This window comes from Chaetodon trifascialis, chromosome 19, assembly GCF_039877785.1.
Source record: "Chaetodon trifascialis isolate fChaTrf1 chromosome 19, fChaTrf1.hap1, whole genome shotgun sequence".
Lineage (NCBI taxonomy): Eukaryota > Metazoa > Chordata > Actinopteri > Chaetodontiformes > Chaetodontidae > Chaetodon > Chaetodon trifascialis.
Genome location: NC_092074.1, coordinates 24,390,273 through 24,403,960, shown reverse-complemented (window position 1 = coordinate 24,403,960; position 13,688 = coordinate 24,390,273). Strand labels below are relative to the sequence as shown.

At 50.7% G+C, this 13,688-nt stretch overlaps 1 protein-coding gene across 7 annotated transcripts in view; it reads right to left on the bottom strand.

Annotated features, from left to right (window-relative positions):
* cdc42bpb (CDC42 binding protein kinase beta (DMPK-like)) overlaps positions 1–13,688 on the bottom strand; it is a 37,481-nt gene that overhangs the window by 5,130 nt on the left and 18,663 nt on the right. For 2 of the 7 annotated variants that reach the window (XM_070987017.1, XM_070987022.1), the window contains exons 15-34: positions 13,113–13,218; positions 11,895–12,019; positions 11,705–11,810; positions 9,399–9,461; positions 8,098–8,246; positions 7,909–8,006; positions 7,212–7,291; positions 6,232–6,276; positions 4,601–4,675; positions 4,446–4,517; positions 4,111–4,216; positions 3,293–3,429; positions 3,059–3,198; positions 2,636–2,717; positions 2,342–2,558; positions 1,888–1,950; positions 1,560–1,801; positions 375–729; positions 106–203; positions 1–8 (exon numbers count right to left, since the gene is read on the bottom strand). The exon at positions 1–8 is cut by the window's left edge and continues 77 nt beyond it. In XM_070987017.1, coding sequence (XP_070843118.1) covers positions 1–8; positions 106–203; positions 375–729; positions 1,560–1,801; positions 1,888–1,950; positions 2,342–2,558; positions 2,636–2,717; positions 3,059–3,198; positions 3,293–3,429; positions 4,111–4,216; positions 4,446–4,517; positions 4,601–4,675; positions 6,232–6,276; positions 7,212–7,291; positions 7,909–8,006; positions 8,098–8,246; positions 9,399–9,461; positions 11,705–11,810; positions 11,895–12,019; positions 13,113–13,218 — 2,367 coding nt within the window. The remainder of the gene's footprint in view (positions 9–105; positions 204–374; positions 730–1,559; positions 1,802–1,887; positions 1,951–2,341; positions 2,559–2,635; positions 2,718–3,058; positions 3,199–3,292; positions 3,430–4,110; positions 4,217–4,445; positions 4,518–4,600; positions 4,676–6,231; positions 6,277–7,211; positions 7,292–7,908; positions 8,007–8,097; positions 8,247–9,398; positions 9,462–11,704; positions 11,811–11,894; positions 12,020–13,112; positions 13,219–13,688) is intronic. The other 5 variants (XM_070987018.1, XM_070987023.1, XM_070987020.1 and 2 more) reach the window with 3 other exon arrangements.

Here is a 13,688-nt window from a genome sequence, read left to right as displayed (position 1 = left end):
GGTCTGATCTGAGGACAGAGACAGGGATGGGATTGGCTGGCTCTAAACTGTGACTGGCTCTTTGCTGAGCTGTGTTCTGATCAGTGCTGCTCTGTGATTGGTTACCTTGCGGAGGGAGATGGTCTGAACCCACTCTGTGGTGTGAATATCAAAGACGTCGACCCCGTATTCACTGTAGACGGTCAGGTGGGACGTGTTAGAGCCTGGAAAGAGACAGGTGTTGGCACTGATCACACTGAAGCTGTCCTTCATAATGAACCTGTCCAAACTCACCTGACAACCATCTGCACCTGTCTGAGCTTATCTGAAACCCAGACACAAATATCTGACTGTTTGCTGTTCTACTAGAAACCGTCCATGTACTAATAACGTACTGCACGCAAGCGGTGTGGCGGGCCACATCAGCTCCTGGGTTCGGGACCGGCGGCCTTGTCCGTCCACATAGATTCCAAGCTGGCTAAAGCAGAGCAGCAGCTCGGTGGATCCCACCTCCAGGGCGTGCAGGGCGTCCAGAGACTGCTGGGCCAGGAAGGCCAGTGACGGGTCGCCAGGGCTCACCAGACTGATGGGGGACGACTCCCCCTGCAGGGCTAGCAGAGCGAAGCCCGAAGGATAACCGACACACAGTCGCTCCCTCACCATTCCCAACCACTGCACCAGCCCTGGAGCCTGCACCTCCCACAGTTTCTTATAGTGGGGCTTTGCTCGAGTGATCTCGTAGCACTGAACCTGGAGAGAGACAAAAACAGAACCAGAGCGTGAGGACAGGGACAGGACCACAACCACCCGCCCTCACCGGCGTGGTATTACTGTTGGTGCAAAGACATTTCCATTTTCCTCAGAGCCCAGGAACGACCGACCACACAGGACACACCGCATCAAACTCTGAAGAAACGATGAACAGCACGTTGGAAATAAGAGAGAGGAGAGAAACATCAGACCGCCGAGGTGAAGTGAGACTGCAATCATTTTATACGGGACAAAGGAGTAAGGCTACGTTCCCACCAAACGCCTCAAATCGCGCCTCAAATGAAATTGCGTCGCGCCAGACGCTCCAGTTTTGACACTGGTACAAAAACCCCTTGCGGCGTCATCGCGGCGCACGACAAGCCCGCCCAACAACATTTCATTCTCTCGTCGACTACGTCCGTACGTCAGCACGTCGATGACGATCTCAACGCTGATAGGCTGTCGCGCCGCGTCTTCACGTGAATCCGCCGCAAAAGTTCAATAATTTCAACTCGAGCGATGAAGCGATGGCGTGGCCAACGCGTCCATCGCGCCGCCCGGCAAAATGACGCTTCAAATCGGGTCTTTGCATTGACTTTGTATGTAATCTTGTGGCGCGATCTTGTTTCATCGCGTTTGGTGGGAACGTAGCCTAAGAACTACAGCCAGGGCCGGCGTGAGGCGGCGAAAGCAGACAGAAACAGAGAAAACGAGGCTGATAGGAAACCAATCTAAACTCGATGACGTCATTCTTCTATAACAACATTTACTTCGTGGGGATACGTCAAAGAAAACTTGTCTCTGTCCTATCCGCTGCTTTGTTCTCTGACCTGGCGTTTGATGGCAGCCAGCAGACATGCGGGGCCTCCGGGTCGAAGCAACCCCGTCGTCAGAGCCTGGCAGCCTTTGGTGTCCGTCAGCTTGATGTCAAAGGCGGACTCGGCGCCCTCCAGCGCCCCCCAGGCGTGAAGGTGAATGTGACGGTTCCGTCCGCAGAGCAAAGCGACGATCTTCTCTTTTGGGATCAAATCGATCTGATAAACCTTCTTACTGTCTGCTGCTCGTACGATCACTGGAGAGAGAGGCGGGGGTTAGTCATCTGTTGAATATCAACTGACTGACTGACTGACTGACTGACTGTCTGACTGCCTGTCTCACCATCTCTGGTGACCTCGACCACAAACAGTCCGTCTTCTGTTCCCAGGATGATCCTCTCTCGATCTGTAGACGAAACATGTTTGAAAATCATCAACAGCAGTTGCCGCTGAAAGAAGTCAAACATTTCACGTACTGGTATCTTATGTTGTGAATTCTTCACGATCAGAGACCTTTATTTTGAAATTCTAGTTTTGTTTCTGCTTCCTTCTCTTTGTGCTCATCCTCTCTGCTAACGTTGTGTCACTGGTGATGTACATTTTAATATTACTGGTATAAAGTTCATGCAGTTCAATAACTCCGCTGTCTCTCTGGACCTCGTGTCGTTGCCCCGTCTAGTCGATGTTTATGTGCATTTATTGTTTCGTTGAAATGTCGGTAAAGACGATTCAGCAATTATCCTGTTCAGAAATTAGCTTAGTTTAATCACAACACTTAGCACTGAACAGAAGCTGACCGAGCACAGCGGCGGACAGCGTGGTCTTGATGATGGGCAGTGAGGCGTCGTACGCCTCGTGCAGGACATGGACCCGGCGGTTCTTCAGCAGGTTCTTGGTAAGGATGCTCTGCAGACCCTCCAGGATCCTGACCCACTTCCTCTTCTCCACTTCGCTCTCTGCCAGCACCAGAAGAGACACTGAGCAGAGCTGCGAGATCAGCTGGGAGGACGTCACCTGATCATGGAACAAAATATGGGTCAGAAAAGTGGAGGTCAGAGGTCAGCCAGCGAGGGGTCAGCGGGGTCACCTACCCTAAAGATGCAGGGGATGTCCTTCCTGGTGGCGTGGATTACATCTGACGCCAAGACAGAGCTGACGGAAAACTCCTCGTCTCTGAAACACAAACCATGTTTCCGGTATCGATATACTGCAGAATAGGTTCTACAAATCAGGAGGCCACAAGAGGAGAACAACCTTTTCAAAGGCAAAACCAGCTGGAACTTCTTTAAACTACCTGAAACTTCTCAAAACTACCCAACTGCTCTTAAAATACCCCAGTGCTTCCCATAGCGAGGCTCTACTGGGGCAGCCTGCCCAGGGTGATTAAGACCGAGCAGGCAAATAAAATCCTAATTCCAATTTTCTGGATTATTCTGAGTTAAGTCACGAAGAGTTAACAAAGCTGCTGGGCGACACTGACGAGAGAAGACCTGCTGCTGAACGTGGACAGTTACCTGAGATCCAGCACCAGACTGGCCACCACCCCCGGCTGGGTGGACTTTCCCTCTGGGACATCATAGAGAAACAGTTTACAATCAGAGACCACAGCGAACGCTCGCTGCCAGCCTTTCTTCACCCCGCTGGGCTTTGGGATCTGACAGAAAGATGGCAACATGTGAGTCTGGAACTGCAGTACAACTACTGCATCAGTACTGCATCAGTACTGCGTCAGTACCGTCATCACTTACCCTGACGTAGCCCTTGTAGGCGGTGCCGATGCCCCTCTGGACGTCGATGCCCTGCGGCCTCTTGGCCTGCTCTGCTGGGATTGGACAGACCAGGGGGGCGTGGTCTTTACAGGAAACGTGGCAGATGAAGGAACAAACTACAGAGAGATGGACGCAGATACAGACAGCATCAGAGAGACAGGTCAGACAGACAGACAGAGTGAGAGAGACAGACAGAAAGAAAGTCAGACACAGAGACAGACAAGAGCATCAGAGAGAGACAGAGACAGAGAGACAGACAGACAGACAGTCAGTCAGACAGACAGACAGACAGACAGACAGACAGTCAGTCAGCTGAAGTTTGATTATTGATTACGTGGTCAAAGCTCCATTAACACAGTTCCTAATACTCAGCGGGCTGAACTTACTTTATCAATGGTGTCGTATTGATTGATCACTTCCTGTTGATAACTGGTTCTATTCAAACAGCTGATGACAGGACGCTGAAGACAGTAGCATGTCCTGTGTGATTCAGGATTTCAATGGCTGCGTTTATAGTAAATCCACTTTACGAGGTTCTGACTCACACTGGGACCAGGTTTAGGATGAGGTGCTGGTCTGGAATCAGGGCTTCAGTACCCGGCCTTCTACAGAGACCCGTGGACAGGAGGCGGGCAGCGGACCACCTACTCTACGCTCTGTCTCATTAACCAACAGCCCAATTTCACCTCCAGGCCCACTGACATGTTTACCTTCAAGCGTCAGGCGGCCGTCACCTGCAGGGGGAGGCTGACGTAACAGCCCACCTGTGTGCGGATCAGTGTGAGGGTGCTGCGTACCTTCACAGGCGAAGCCCTGTCTGATGAGGCCCACCATCAGCGAGGTGCAGTGTGTGCACTGGGTCGGACTGGAGAACGTCTTGATGCTCAGCTGGTGAGCTTTGGGCTGTGAAGCGCACACACACACACACACACACACACACACACACACACACACACACACACACACACACACACACACACACACACACACACGTATGACAAAAAGACCATCAAAAGAAAAGGTCAAAGGTCGACAGCTGATGGTCACAGACGCTCTCTATGTTCACTGACTGGATGAGTGTAGTCTGACACACACACAAGCACGCACGCACACACGCACAGGTGTAGCCTACCTTTGGTGCAGTCAGTGCTGAGCTCTGGTAGGTGGGGGAGGGGCTTGCTGGGACTGACACTGCTTTCCCTTCCTGTTGACAGAGGACAGGTGAGGGAGCGGTCGTGTGAAAGGCGTCCTATCAAAAACACGACATTCGCAGTGTTCGTGACTGACCTCGTGATCACAGGTGGTGGAGGGCGAGGGGGGCGTGGTCTCTGATTTCAGGGGGGTGGAGTCTATGTCTGTGGTCTGCAGGTCAAAGAGGAGAGACAACACACCTGAAAACTGCTCACTCATAGTTAAACATGCAGGGTGGGTGGCTTTCCCCTCAGCGCTGTCTGCAGGCACACTGAGCTCCTCCTGCTCCTCCTCTGACTTCTTTCTTTTAATCAGCTCTCTGTGAAATGTGACCTTTGACTGAACATGGAGGACGTAAAAATGTTGTTGCCAATCTGACAGATGCTAACATGCTAGCACCAAAACGTGTTGTGCTTTGTCGTCATCGTGCTGCAGAAAGCTCCAGCTGAGTCATTCCTGGTTTCCCTTCAGCAGCTCTGAGACCAGCTAACGAGAGGCGTCGTCAAGTGACAGCAGACACTGAGTGACGGCTGGCTTTGGCAAAAACTTCCTCCTGAACTGTGTTAACCTACGAGCACTGTCCAACCACATGCAGAGAAGAGCCAGTGGTCACATGGACAGAAGTCAACGTGGACAGACGTCAACGTAGAGCATCTCTGAGTTTCGTGTGTTGTGATCTCAGAGGTGTGAGACAGAACCTGTGACTGGTTTGGAGAGTCCGGTTAAAGCTCAGTGGGCTGATTTCATGAAGTGTCTCCTCGTCTGCATTCACTCGTTCACACACACATCTGCACGCCGGCTCGGCCTCGTGATGACCTCATCCATTCAAACTCACGCACACACAATGGCACAGCATCAGGGGCGTTTGTGGGGTTCGGCGTGCCCAACGCATGGACTGCCAGGCCGGAGATTGAACCACCGACCTCTGAAGGTGGATGGCCGCTCGACCTCCTGACACAGTCGCCCCCCCTCGTATCTCAGTGTGAAAGCTTTGGTTATTGATATGATTGGTTCTCGTTTCTTAATCAGCTGAATTTGAATGACATGAGTTTGGTTCTTTTTTCTTAAGTCTGGTTCTGTCCCCAAAGATGGGGGCGGGGTCTCGGCGCTTGATGACCTGATGCCGGTCTGATCTACATATTGGGCGGTCTCGCTATATGGGTGGGCCCTCTGGTGAGGGCGGGGTCTCGTCATGTGGGTGGGGCCTTCTTTTGATGACCTCAGCAGGCTAATATCTCCTGGCTACAGGCTGAGAGTTACAATCTTGGCAGGGTGTTCCTGAGCTGTCTGCTGATTGGCTGATGGCAGCATGTAAACAACACATCGGTGAGCCAGTCCAATCAGCGGTGGCAGAACACAGCTGAGGTTAAATACTCTCTACATCACCTCACACTGACCATGACTAACATCCCACTGTGGCTCAGGAGGTAGAGTGGTTTCCACCTATCAGGAGGTCGGTGGTTCGATCCCTGGCCTCAGCAGTCCACATGCTTAAGTGTCCTTGGGCAAGATACTGAAGCCCAAAACGGCCCTGATGCTGCGCCATCGGTGAGTTAGTTCATATGTACGCCGCTTTGGATAAAAGCGTCTGCTAATGACTAACTGTCATTGTAGAACAAAGCTAGCAGCTACGACCACGGTTACATCTGACAGCTAGCTGGCCTGAAGGATTGTGGGTAAGGGTGGCAGTATCAGGGCTTTATGGGTAACCTGGAGGATGGACTTACTTCTTCCCAGAGGGCGACCAGTGAGGAGGCGGAGCAAACAGGCGCCTCAATGTTGCAGAGAGAAACAAACACCAACTTCAGACACTCAACACTACACCTGAGTGACATCATCATCATGTGACCAGCCAATTCACTTCTACAGTTTCCTGTTATGTGTTTTGTGATTGAGGGCCTGTTTGGATGGATGCAGGTGAGCGCAGTAACACATCAACGTGAGTAAGACTACCTGCAGGACAGCATCGCCGCAGCAGAAACGACGTTCACAAACGCGGCGCAGCAGCGTGACTCATCTAAATCTGCCGCCATGGCGACAGCATCAGTGAGGATCTACAGTCTGCGTACTGACTGTCGGGTGGGGGGTCTCTCAATCACCAAAGGAAAAGCCTTTTCACGGCACTGCTGCGTCACGCCGACACTGTGCTGAACCACAGTGTCAACAAAGGCTTCGTTAATTAAGTCAACACTGATCATCGGGTCCTTTTGTCCGTATGTATAATGAACAGCCGCAGTCTGTCCGCACACGCTGAGTCATCGTTTTCACATCAGAGCCTGAACGTCATATTTGTCCACTCGACCGCGAGGAAGAGCTTCATGTGACGCGTCTCTTTGTTGGTGTAGATGTTAAAAGCTTCAAAAATGATCAGATAAATTCAGGCTTTTGTTGACATCACAACATAAAACAGACAGGTGAGACATACAGACAGGTGAGACATACATACAGACAGACAGACAGACAGGCGAGACAGACAGACAGGTGAGACAGGCAGACAGGTGAGACAGACAGACAGACAGACAGACAGACAGACAGACAGGTGAGACAGACCGACCGACCGACAGACAGACAGACAGACAGACCGACAGACAGGTGAGACAGGCAGACAGACAGGTGAGACAGGCAGACAGACAGACAGACAGACAGACAGACAGACAGACAGACAGACAGACAGACAGACAGACAGACAGACAGACAGGTGACTCACTCTGAAGGTGAGGTCAGGAGCCAGAGGAGACGTGTTGAAATATTCAAAAATGGAGTCCTGGAAGTCTGGAAGCTTCAGCCCTGCAGAGAGACAGGTGAGTATGTAAGGTGAGTATGTCGAGACAACATGTACCCTGCTGTCCACAGAGACCACAGCACCCCTTTCCAAAAAAGGAGGGACACCGTGGAGAATGTCAGCAGACTAACATCCTCTGCAAAACATAAATTTCATTGTAAATAGCACAAAAAATACGACAAAGGAAAGTCTGAACTGGAGCAGCTGAAACGGTCCATGAAGACAGAAAACCTTTGTCTTTCAGAGGGACAGCAGTCGTCTCCTCAGATCAAATGCTGACAAAGAGCTGAACGTGAGAATGACCCATCAGATTCTAGACGAGGATATTGTTTTCAAAAACAACAAACTCAGCAGGTCATGTGTCGTCGTCGTGCCGTTCTCAGTTCAACGTGTGGTTTTGGTGTTTAAGACATCGTGGAAACGGTCACGAAACACTGATTTCGTTTTGGTCTAAAGCGCACATCATTTCTCTTCTGGGCTTCAGTCTTACGGCTCTGATGACGGCACAGTTTTGATGCAGTGAGTCGACAGGACCACGGCCGCTTCAGGAGGCCTCTAACCTTCGACAAAGATGGACTTTATCGTGGTGGACTGAACCCTGAGGGACTCCAGGTGGACTCACCTTTATCAGAGCGGGAGCGACTCTCCTCCATCTCTTTCTTCAGACTCTCCATCTGCTCCCCCATCTCCCTGCTCCTCTCCTCTGACTCCTTCAGCTTACTGCAGGCAAACCGGCAGATGGACAGACAGGTGAGCAGAGACACAGGGTAGGAGACAGAGGCAGGTAAGGTGTGTCTGTGTGACCTCTGACCTCTCCAGGTTGATGTTGGCAGCTTTGACTTTGCGCAGCTCCTCCTGAACCAGCTGTTTGGCTCTGATCTCGGCATCCAGAGCCGACTGAAGCTCCAGACGAGCCGACATGTCCAACTTCTGACTGCGCCGCACCTTCCACAGGGGGTCCTGCAGGGGGGAGACAGGGACTGTCAGGGATGAGACATTGCGACAGGAAAGCTTGTTTCTGTTGTGTGTGTGGACCCCACAAACAGCTGTTTAATCACTGCTCTACATTAGAGCGCCGCCCACATTAGGCAACCATGGCAACACGATATCATCTCAGGTGCTTTCAGACAGCGAGCAGGTGCTCTGTGGACAGTAAGCCAACGTTTGGCTGTGTGATGGACTGTGAGCAGACAGCAGCCGCCTGTGGAAGCTAACGACGCTGCAGCTTCTGTCTGAAAACACCTTGATGCTGATGTTTGCCTTCCAGACCACAACAGATGGAGCCGTCAGCCAAGCGGAGCAGCCAATGAACGCACAGCATCATGTGACGTGACATGACGCTGTCTGACCTCCTGACGTGATGTGATGTCACAGAAGCTGCTGCTGGGTGAAATGACATCATCATAAGACACGATGATAGGACACCAGAACACGTGGTCTGCAAGCTCTGCCCAGTAAAGACCCTCCAAGGACACCTGCAGCCCCAAGGCCCTTTCAAGGATCCCTTGAGCTGCCTGAAAGACTATTGGGGCCTGAACTATCTACCTACTATCTACCTACCTAAAGTACAAGTATAAAGCACATGAAGTAGACCTCAGAACTGCCAAAGACCCACTGAGCAACTGGGACCCCTACATTACCACTGGATTAGACTGTAAAGGACGTCTGAACTACCTGAAGGACCTCTGAAAGGTCTGCATCAGCACCCGTTCTCTGGCAAACATCCACCATGACACTAGTCCTACAGAAACACTGCCCCTCTGAACCAAACCACCACAGACGGGAGGCATAATGAACTGCTTGGAAGGCCCTGACCTGAGGACCTGAGGACACAAGAGGACTGATCTGCTGTCTGCCACACGGTGCTAAACTCCATCTGAGTTTCCTTTGACACAGGACAATTATTATCTGTCTGAAGTGCCCCCTCCTCCACACAGGAACCCCAAGACCTGCATCAAGGTCCCCTGGAACACTCCAAGTCCTTGTGGCCCACTGAAGGGTAATTATGAGTGGCAGACATGCAAGCCAATAGCCATGCAAGCTTGTCAGACGCTGCACATTAAGAGGCAGAGTGAATCCTGATTGGCTGGAAGCAGTGACTGACACACTCACCCTCCTGTCTCCACCAATAGGAGGCCAGGGCTTCTTAGGAGGTGTGGCCACTCCTGACTCAGGCTGAGACAGTAGATTAAAAGAAACATCAACACACAGCAACAGACAAGTACAACTGACACAAATACATGAACATACAGACTTAGATAAAAGACAAGAGTACAGACAGAACAGTCATCAGACAGAACAGACAGTACAGACATCAGACAGAACAGACATCAGACAGCACAGACAGAACAGTCATCAGACAGAACAGATAGTACAGACATCAGACAGCACAGACAGAACAGTCATCAGACAGAACAGATAGTACAGACATCAGACAGAACAGACATCAGACAGCACAGACAGAACAGACATCAGACAGTACAGACATCGGACAGAACAGACATCAGACAGTACAGACAGAACAGACATCCGACAGTACAGACATCGGACAGAACAGACATCAGACAGTACAGACATCGGACAGAAGAGACATCAGACAGTACAGACATCAGACAGCACAGACAGAACAGACATCAGACAGTACAGACATCGGACAGAACAGACATCAGACAGAACAGACATCAGACAGTACAGACATCAGACAGAACAGACATCAGACAGCACAGACAGAACAGACATCCGACAGTACAGACATCGGACAGAACAGACATCAGACAGTACAGACATCGGACAGAACAGACATCAGACAGTGCAGACATCAGACAGCACAGACATCAGACAGCACAGACAGAACAGACATCAGACAGTACAGACATCGGACAGAACAGACAACAGACAGAACAGACATCAGACAGTACAGACATCAGACAGTACAGACATCAGACAGAACAGACATCAGACAGCACAGACAGAACAGACATCAGACAGTACAGACATCGGACAGCACAGACATCAGACGGCACAGACAGCACTGACATCGGACAGCACAGACATCAGACAGCACAGACAGTACAGACATCAGACAGAACAGACATCAGACAGAACAGTCATCAGAGAGAACAGACAGTACAGACATCAGACAGAACAGTCATCAGACAGAACAGACAGCACAGACATCAGACAGCACAGACATCAAACAGCACAGACATCAGACAGAACAGACATCAGACAGTACAGACATCAGACAGAACAGACATCGGACAGTACAGACAGCACAGACATCGGACAGCACAGACATCAGACAGCACAGACATCAGACAGCACAGACATCGGACAGCACAGACATCAGACAGCACAGACATCAAACAGCACAGACATCAGACAGTACAGACAGTACAGACAGTACAGACAGTACAGACATCAGACAGCACAGACATCGGACGGTCCAGACATTGGACAGCATGGACAGCACAGACGTCAGACAGCACAGACATCGGACAGCACAGACATTGTACAGCACAGACATCAGACAGTACAGACATCGGACAGCACAGACATCGGACAGCACAGACATCAGACAGTACAGACATCGGACAGCACAGACAGAACAGACATCAGACAGAACAGACATCGGACGGTACAGACATCGGACAGCACGGACAGCACAGACAGCACAGACATCGGACAGCACAGACATCGGACAGCACAGACATTGTACAGCACAGACATCAGACAGTACAGACATCGGACAGCACAGACATCGGACAGCACAGACATCGGCCAGCACAGACATTGTACAGCGCAGACATCAGACAGCACAGACATCGGACAGCACAGACATCGGACAGCACAGACATCGGCCAGCACAGACACTGGCCGATATGGCCGATATTTGTCACAATATTTGAATAATGTTTGAAGAGAATCCTGATAACGAATGAAGCCTGAAGAACCAGCTAGCTGCAGTTGTCCTGTCTCTAAAAACCACTTTGTACCTGAACAGGTGATAGTCACAGACAGCACAGACTCCAGTGTGCAGTGCTGCTGTGTCAGTCCCTGTAGGTGTATTTACAGGTGTGCTGCTGGACTGAAACTGTGTGAATGGGGCCTTTGTTTACACCACCTGAGGAGTCTTTACCACACTTCTGCCTTGTTTCACAATAAAAGCCTGACAGTGGTTCAGGTTCATTTTGAACAATCACATCAACATTCATGACGACCAGGTAACAGGAAGAAGGCGCAGGACAAAGATGACTTCATGTCGAGCTTCTGACTCATCAGACAGCAAACGCAGGACATAAGGAAATCCAGGCTGTCCAGGTATTCAAGGTCTGAGGGCCTTTTCTAGTCAGTCCTGACGTGGTCCCACACTGGTTCTGTGTGTATATCTGTGTTTCCTCTGTGTGTGTGTGTGTTACCAGAGGTCTTGTTCCCAGACTGGAGCTGCGCAGTGTTTCCAGCTCCTCCGTCATCTTGGTGGCCAAAGCCTGAAGGTAACCTCGCGCGTCCTTCTCATCACTCACCCTGAACACACATTCATACATGTTAAACAAAGAGCGCCCCCCGGCGGCCAGCCACAGAATCACAAGTTGGGACAGTCAGACTCACCACTGGATGATCTCTGCAATCTGAGCCTCCCAGTGAGCCACGCTCTCCTTCTTAGACGACAAGTCCTGAAGCTCGTCCTCCAGCTGACGGTTCTGGGCCGTCAGGTTATCCACAAACGAGCACAGCTGAGAGCCACCAGAGAGGAACCGTTACTTATGCCACATTTACACTAGCGCGGGTCGACTCGACTCGGTTGTTTTGTATTTCCATTAGGGATAGTACCTGGTACCCGATACTATTTTTAGTACCTGCTCTGGCGAGGTTCCAAGCGAGTAGAAGCGATACTATATGTGTGACATCAACAGCCTGTCGGCCACTGATTGGCCGGAGAGTGTCGTCACTGGTCTGCGACGTCCAACGCCAGAAAAACAATCCCGCCCCCTCCATTGTAACGCCGGGCAACAGCAACCGCTGACTTTATTCTTTATTCTCACTCGAGGGAAATGGCTGCTCGTAAAATATCAGAGTGTTCTGCCTTGCAGCCCGAATCCTTTTCTGGGTTTCTTCTCTTGCTTTGTGTGTGACAAAAAGCCACAAACTGAGCAGCAAATACAACATCGCCTCGATATCCTCCATTGTTTGTCGGCTCTGTATGCGTCGCGTACAAATTGACGTCATGGCAATTTCGCACAGCCGTGGTATGACGGCATGACGAACATTCCCCGCCTACGTTGAGGAGGTACTATGAAGTACTCAATTGTAATGGAAACTCAACCAAACCAAGTAGAGTAGAGTAGAACCGAGTCGAGTAGAGCTGGAACTGTGTAATGGAAATGCGACATAAGTGAGCACGTGCAGTGACGGTAGACAGAACATTCCGATTGGCTGGTTTGTTCGAGCGTTGCACACCAAAGACAGTGGACAGCTGCAACAACCAGGACGATCACGTGACAAATCAAAATGTGCAGTTGACATATTTAAAAAGAGAACATTTCAAACAAGCTCCTACCAACATATCATACTCGACAAAAGCAGTACTACAGTAGTATTAGTATGGTGATGCTGGTGGGGGTTGTTGAAAGTAACAACAACAACAATCCTGACTGACACGGAAACCTCCTCAGACATCACTTCTGTCAGTTTGTGTGTGTGGATGCAACTAAAGCACAATCGAGCTGATCGGGTGCAACACTGTGCATCTCGCATGGTGCTGGTCTACAGGTCCAAACCTCCAGCTGTTCACCTGAACCACACTGAGACCTGCAGTCTGTCAGTCACCTTGTCGGTTTCAGCCGTCAGTTTGCGGTTTTCTTCACTTAGCAGATTTTTCTCTCGTTCATGTTTCTCCTTCAGAGCTGCGACAGCTTCATCCATCTCTGTCTGTCTGCAGGAACACACAAAACAAAAACTGGTTCAGGACTCGTCCCTCTTGTTAACCTGGTTCAGGACTCGTCCCTCTTGCTAATCTGGTTCAGGACTCACCTGTCCCTCTTGTTAACCTGGTTCAGGATTCGTCCCTCTTGCTAACCCAGTTCAGGACTCGTCCCTCTTGTTAACCTGGTTCAGGACTAACCCGACCCTCTTTTTAATCTGGTTCAGGACTCACCTGTCCCTCTTGTTAATCTGGTTCAGGACTCGTCCCTCTTGTTAACCTGGTTCAGGACTCACCTGTCCCTCTTGTTAACCTGGTTCAGGACTCACCCGACCCTCTTTTTAATCTGGTTCAGGACTCACCTGTCCCTCTTGTTAATCTGGTTCAGGACTCGTCCCTCCTGTTAACCTGGTTCAGGACTCGCCCATCCCTCTTGTTAACCTGGTTCAGGACTCGCCCATCCCTCTTGTTAACCTGGTTCA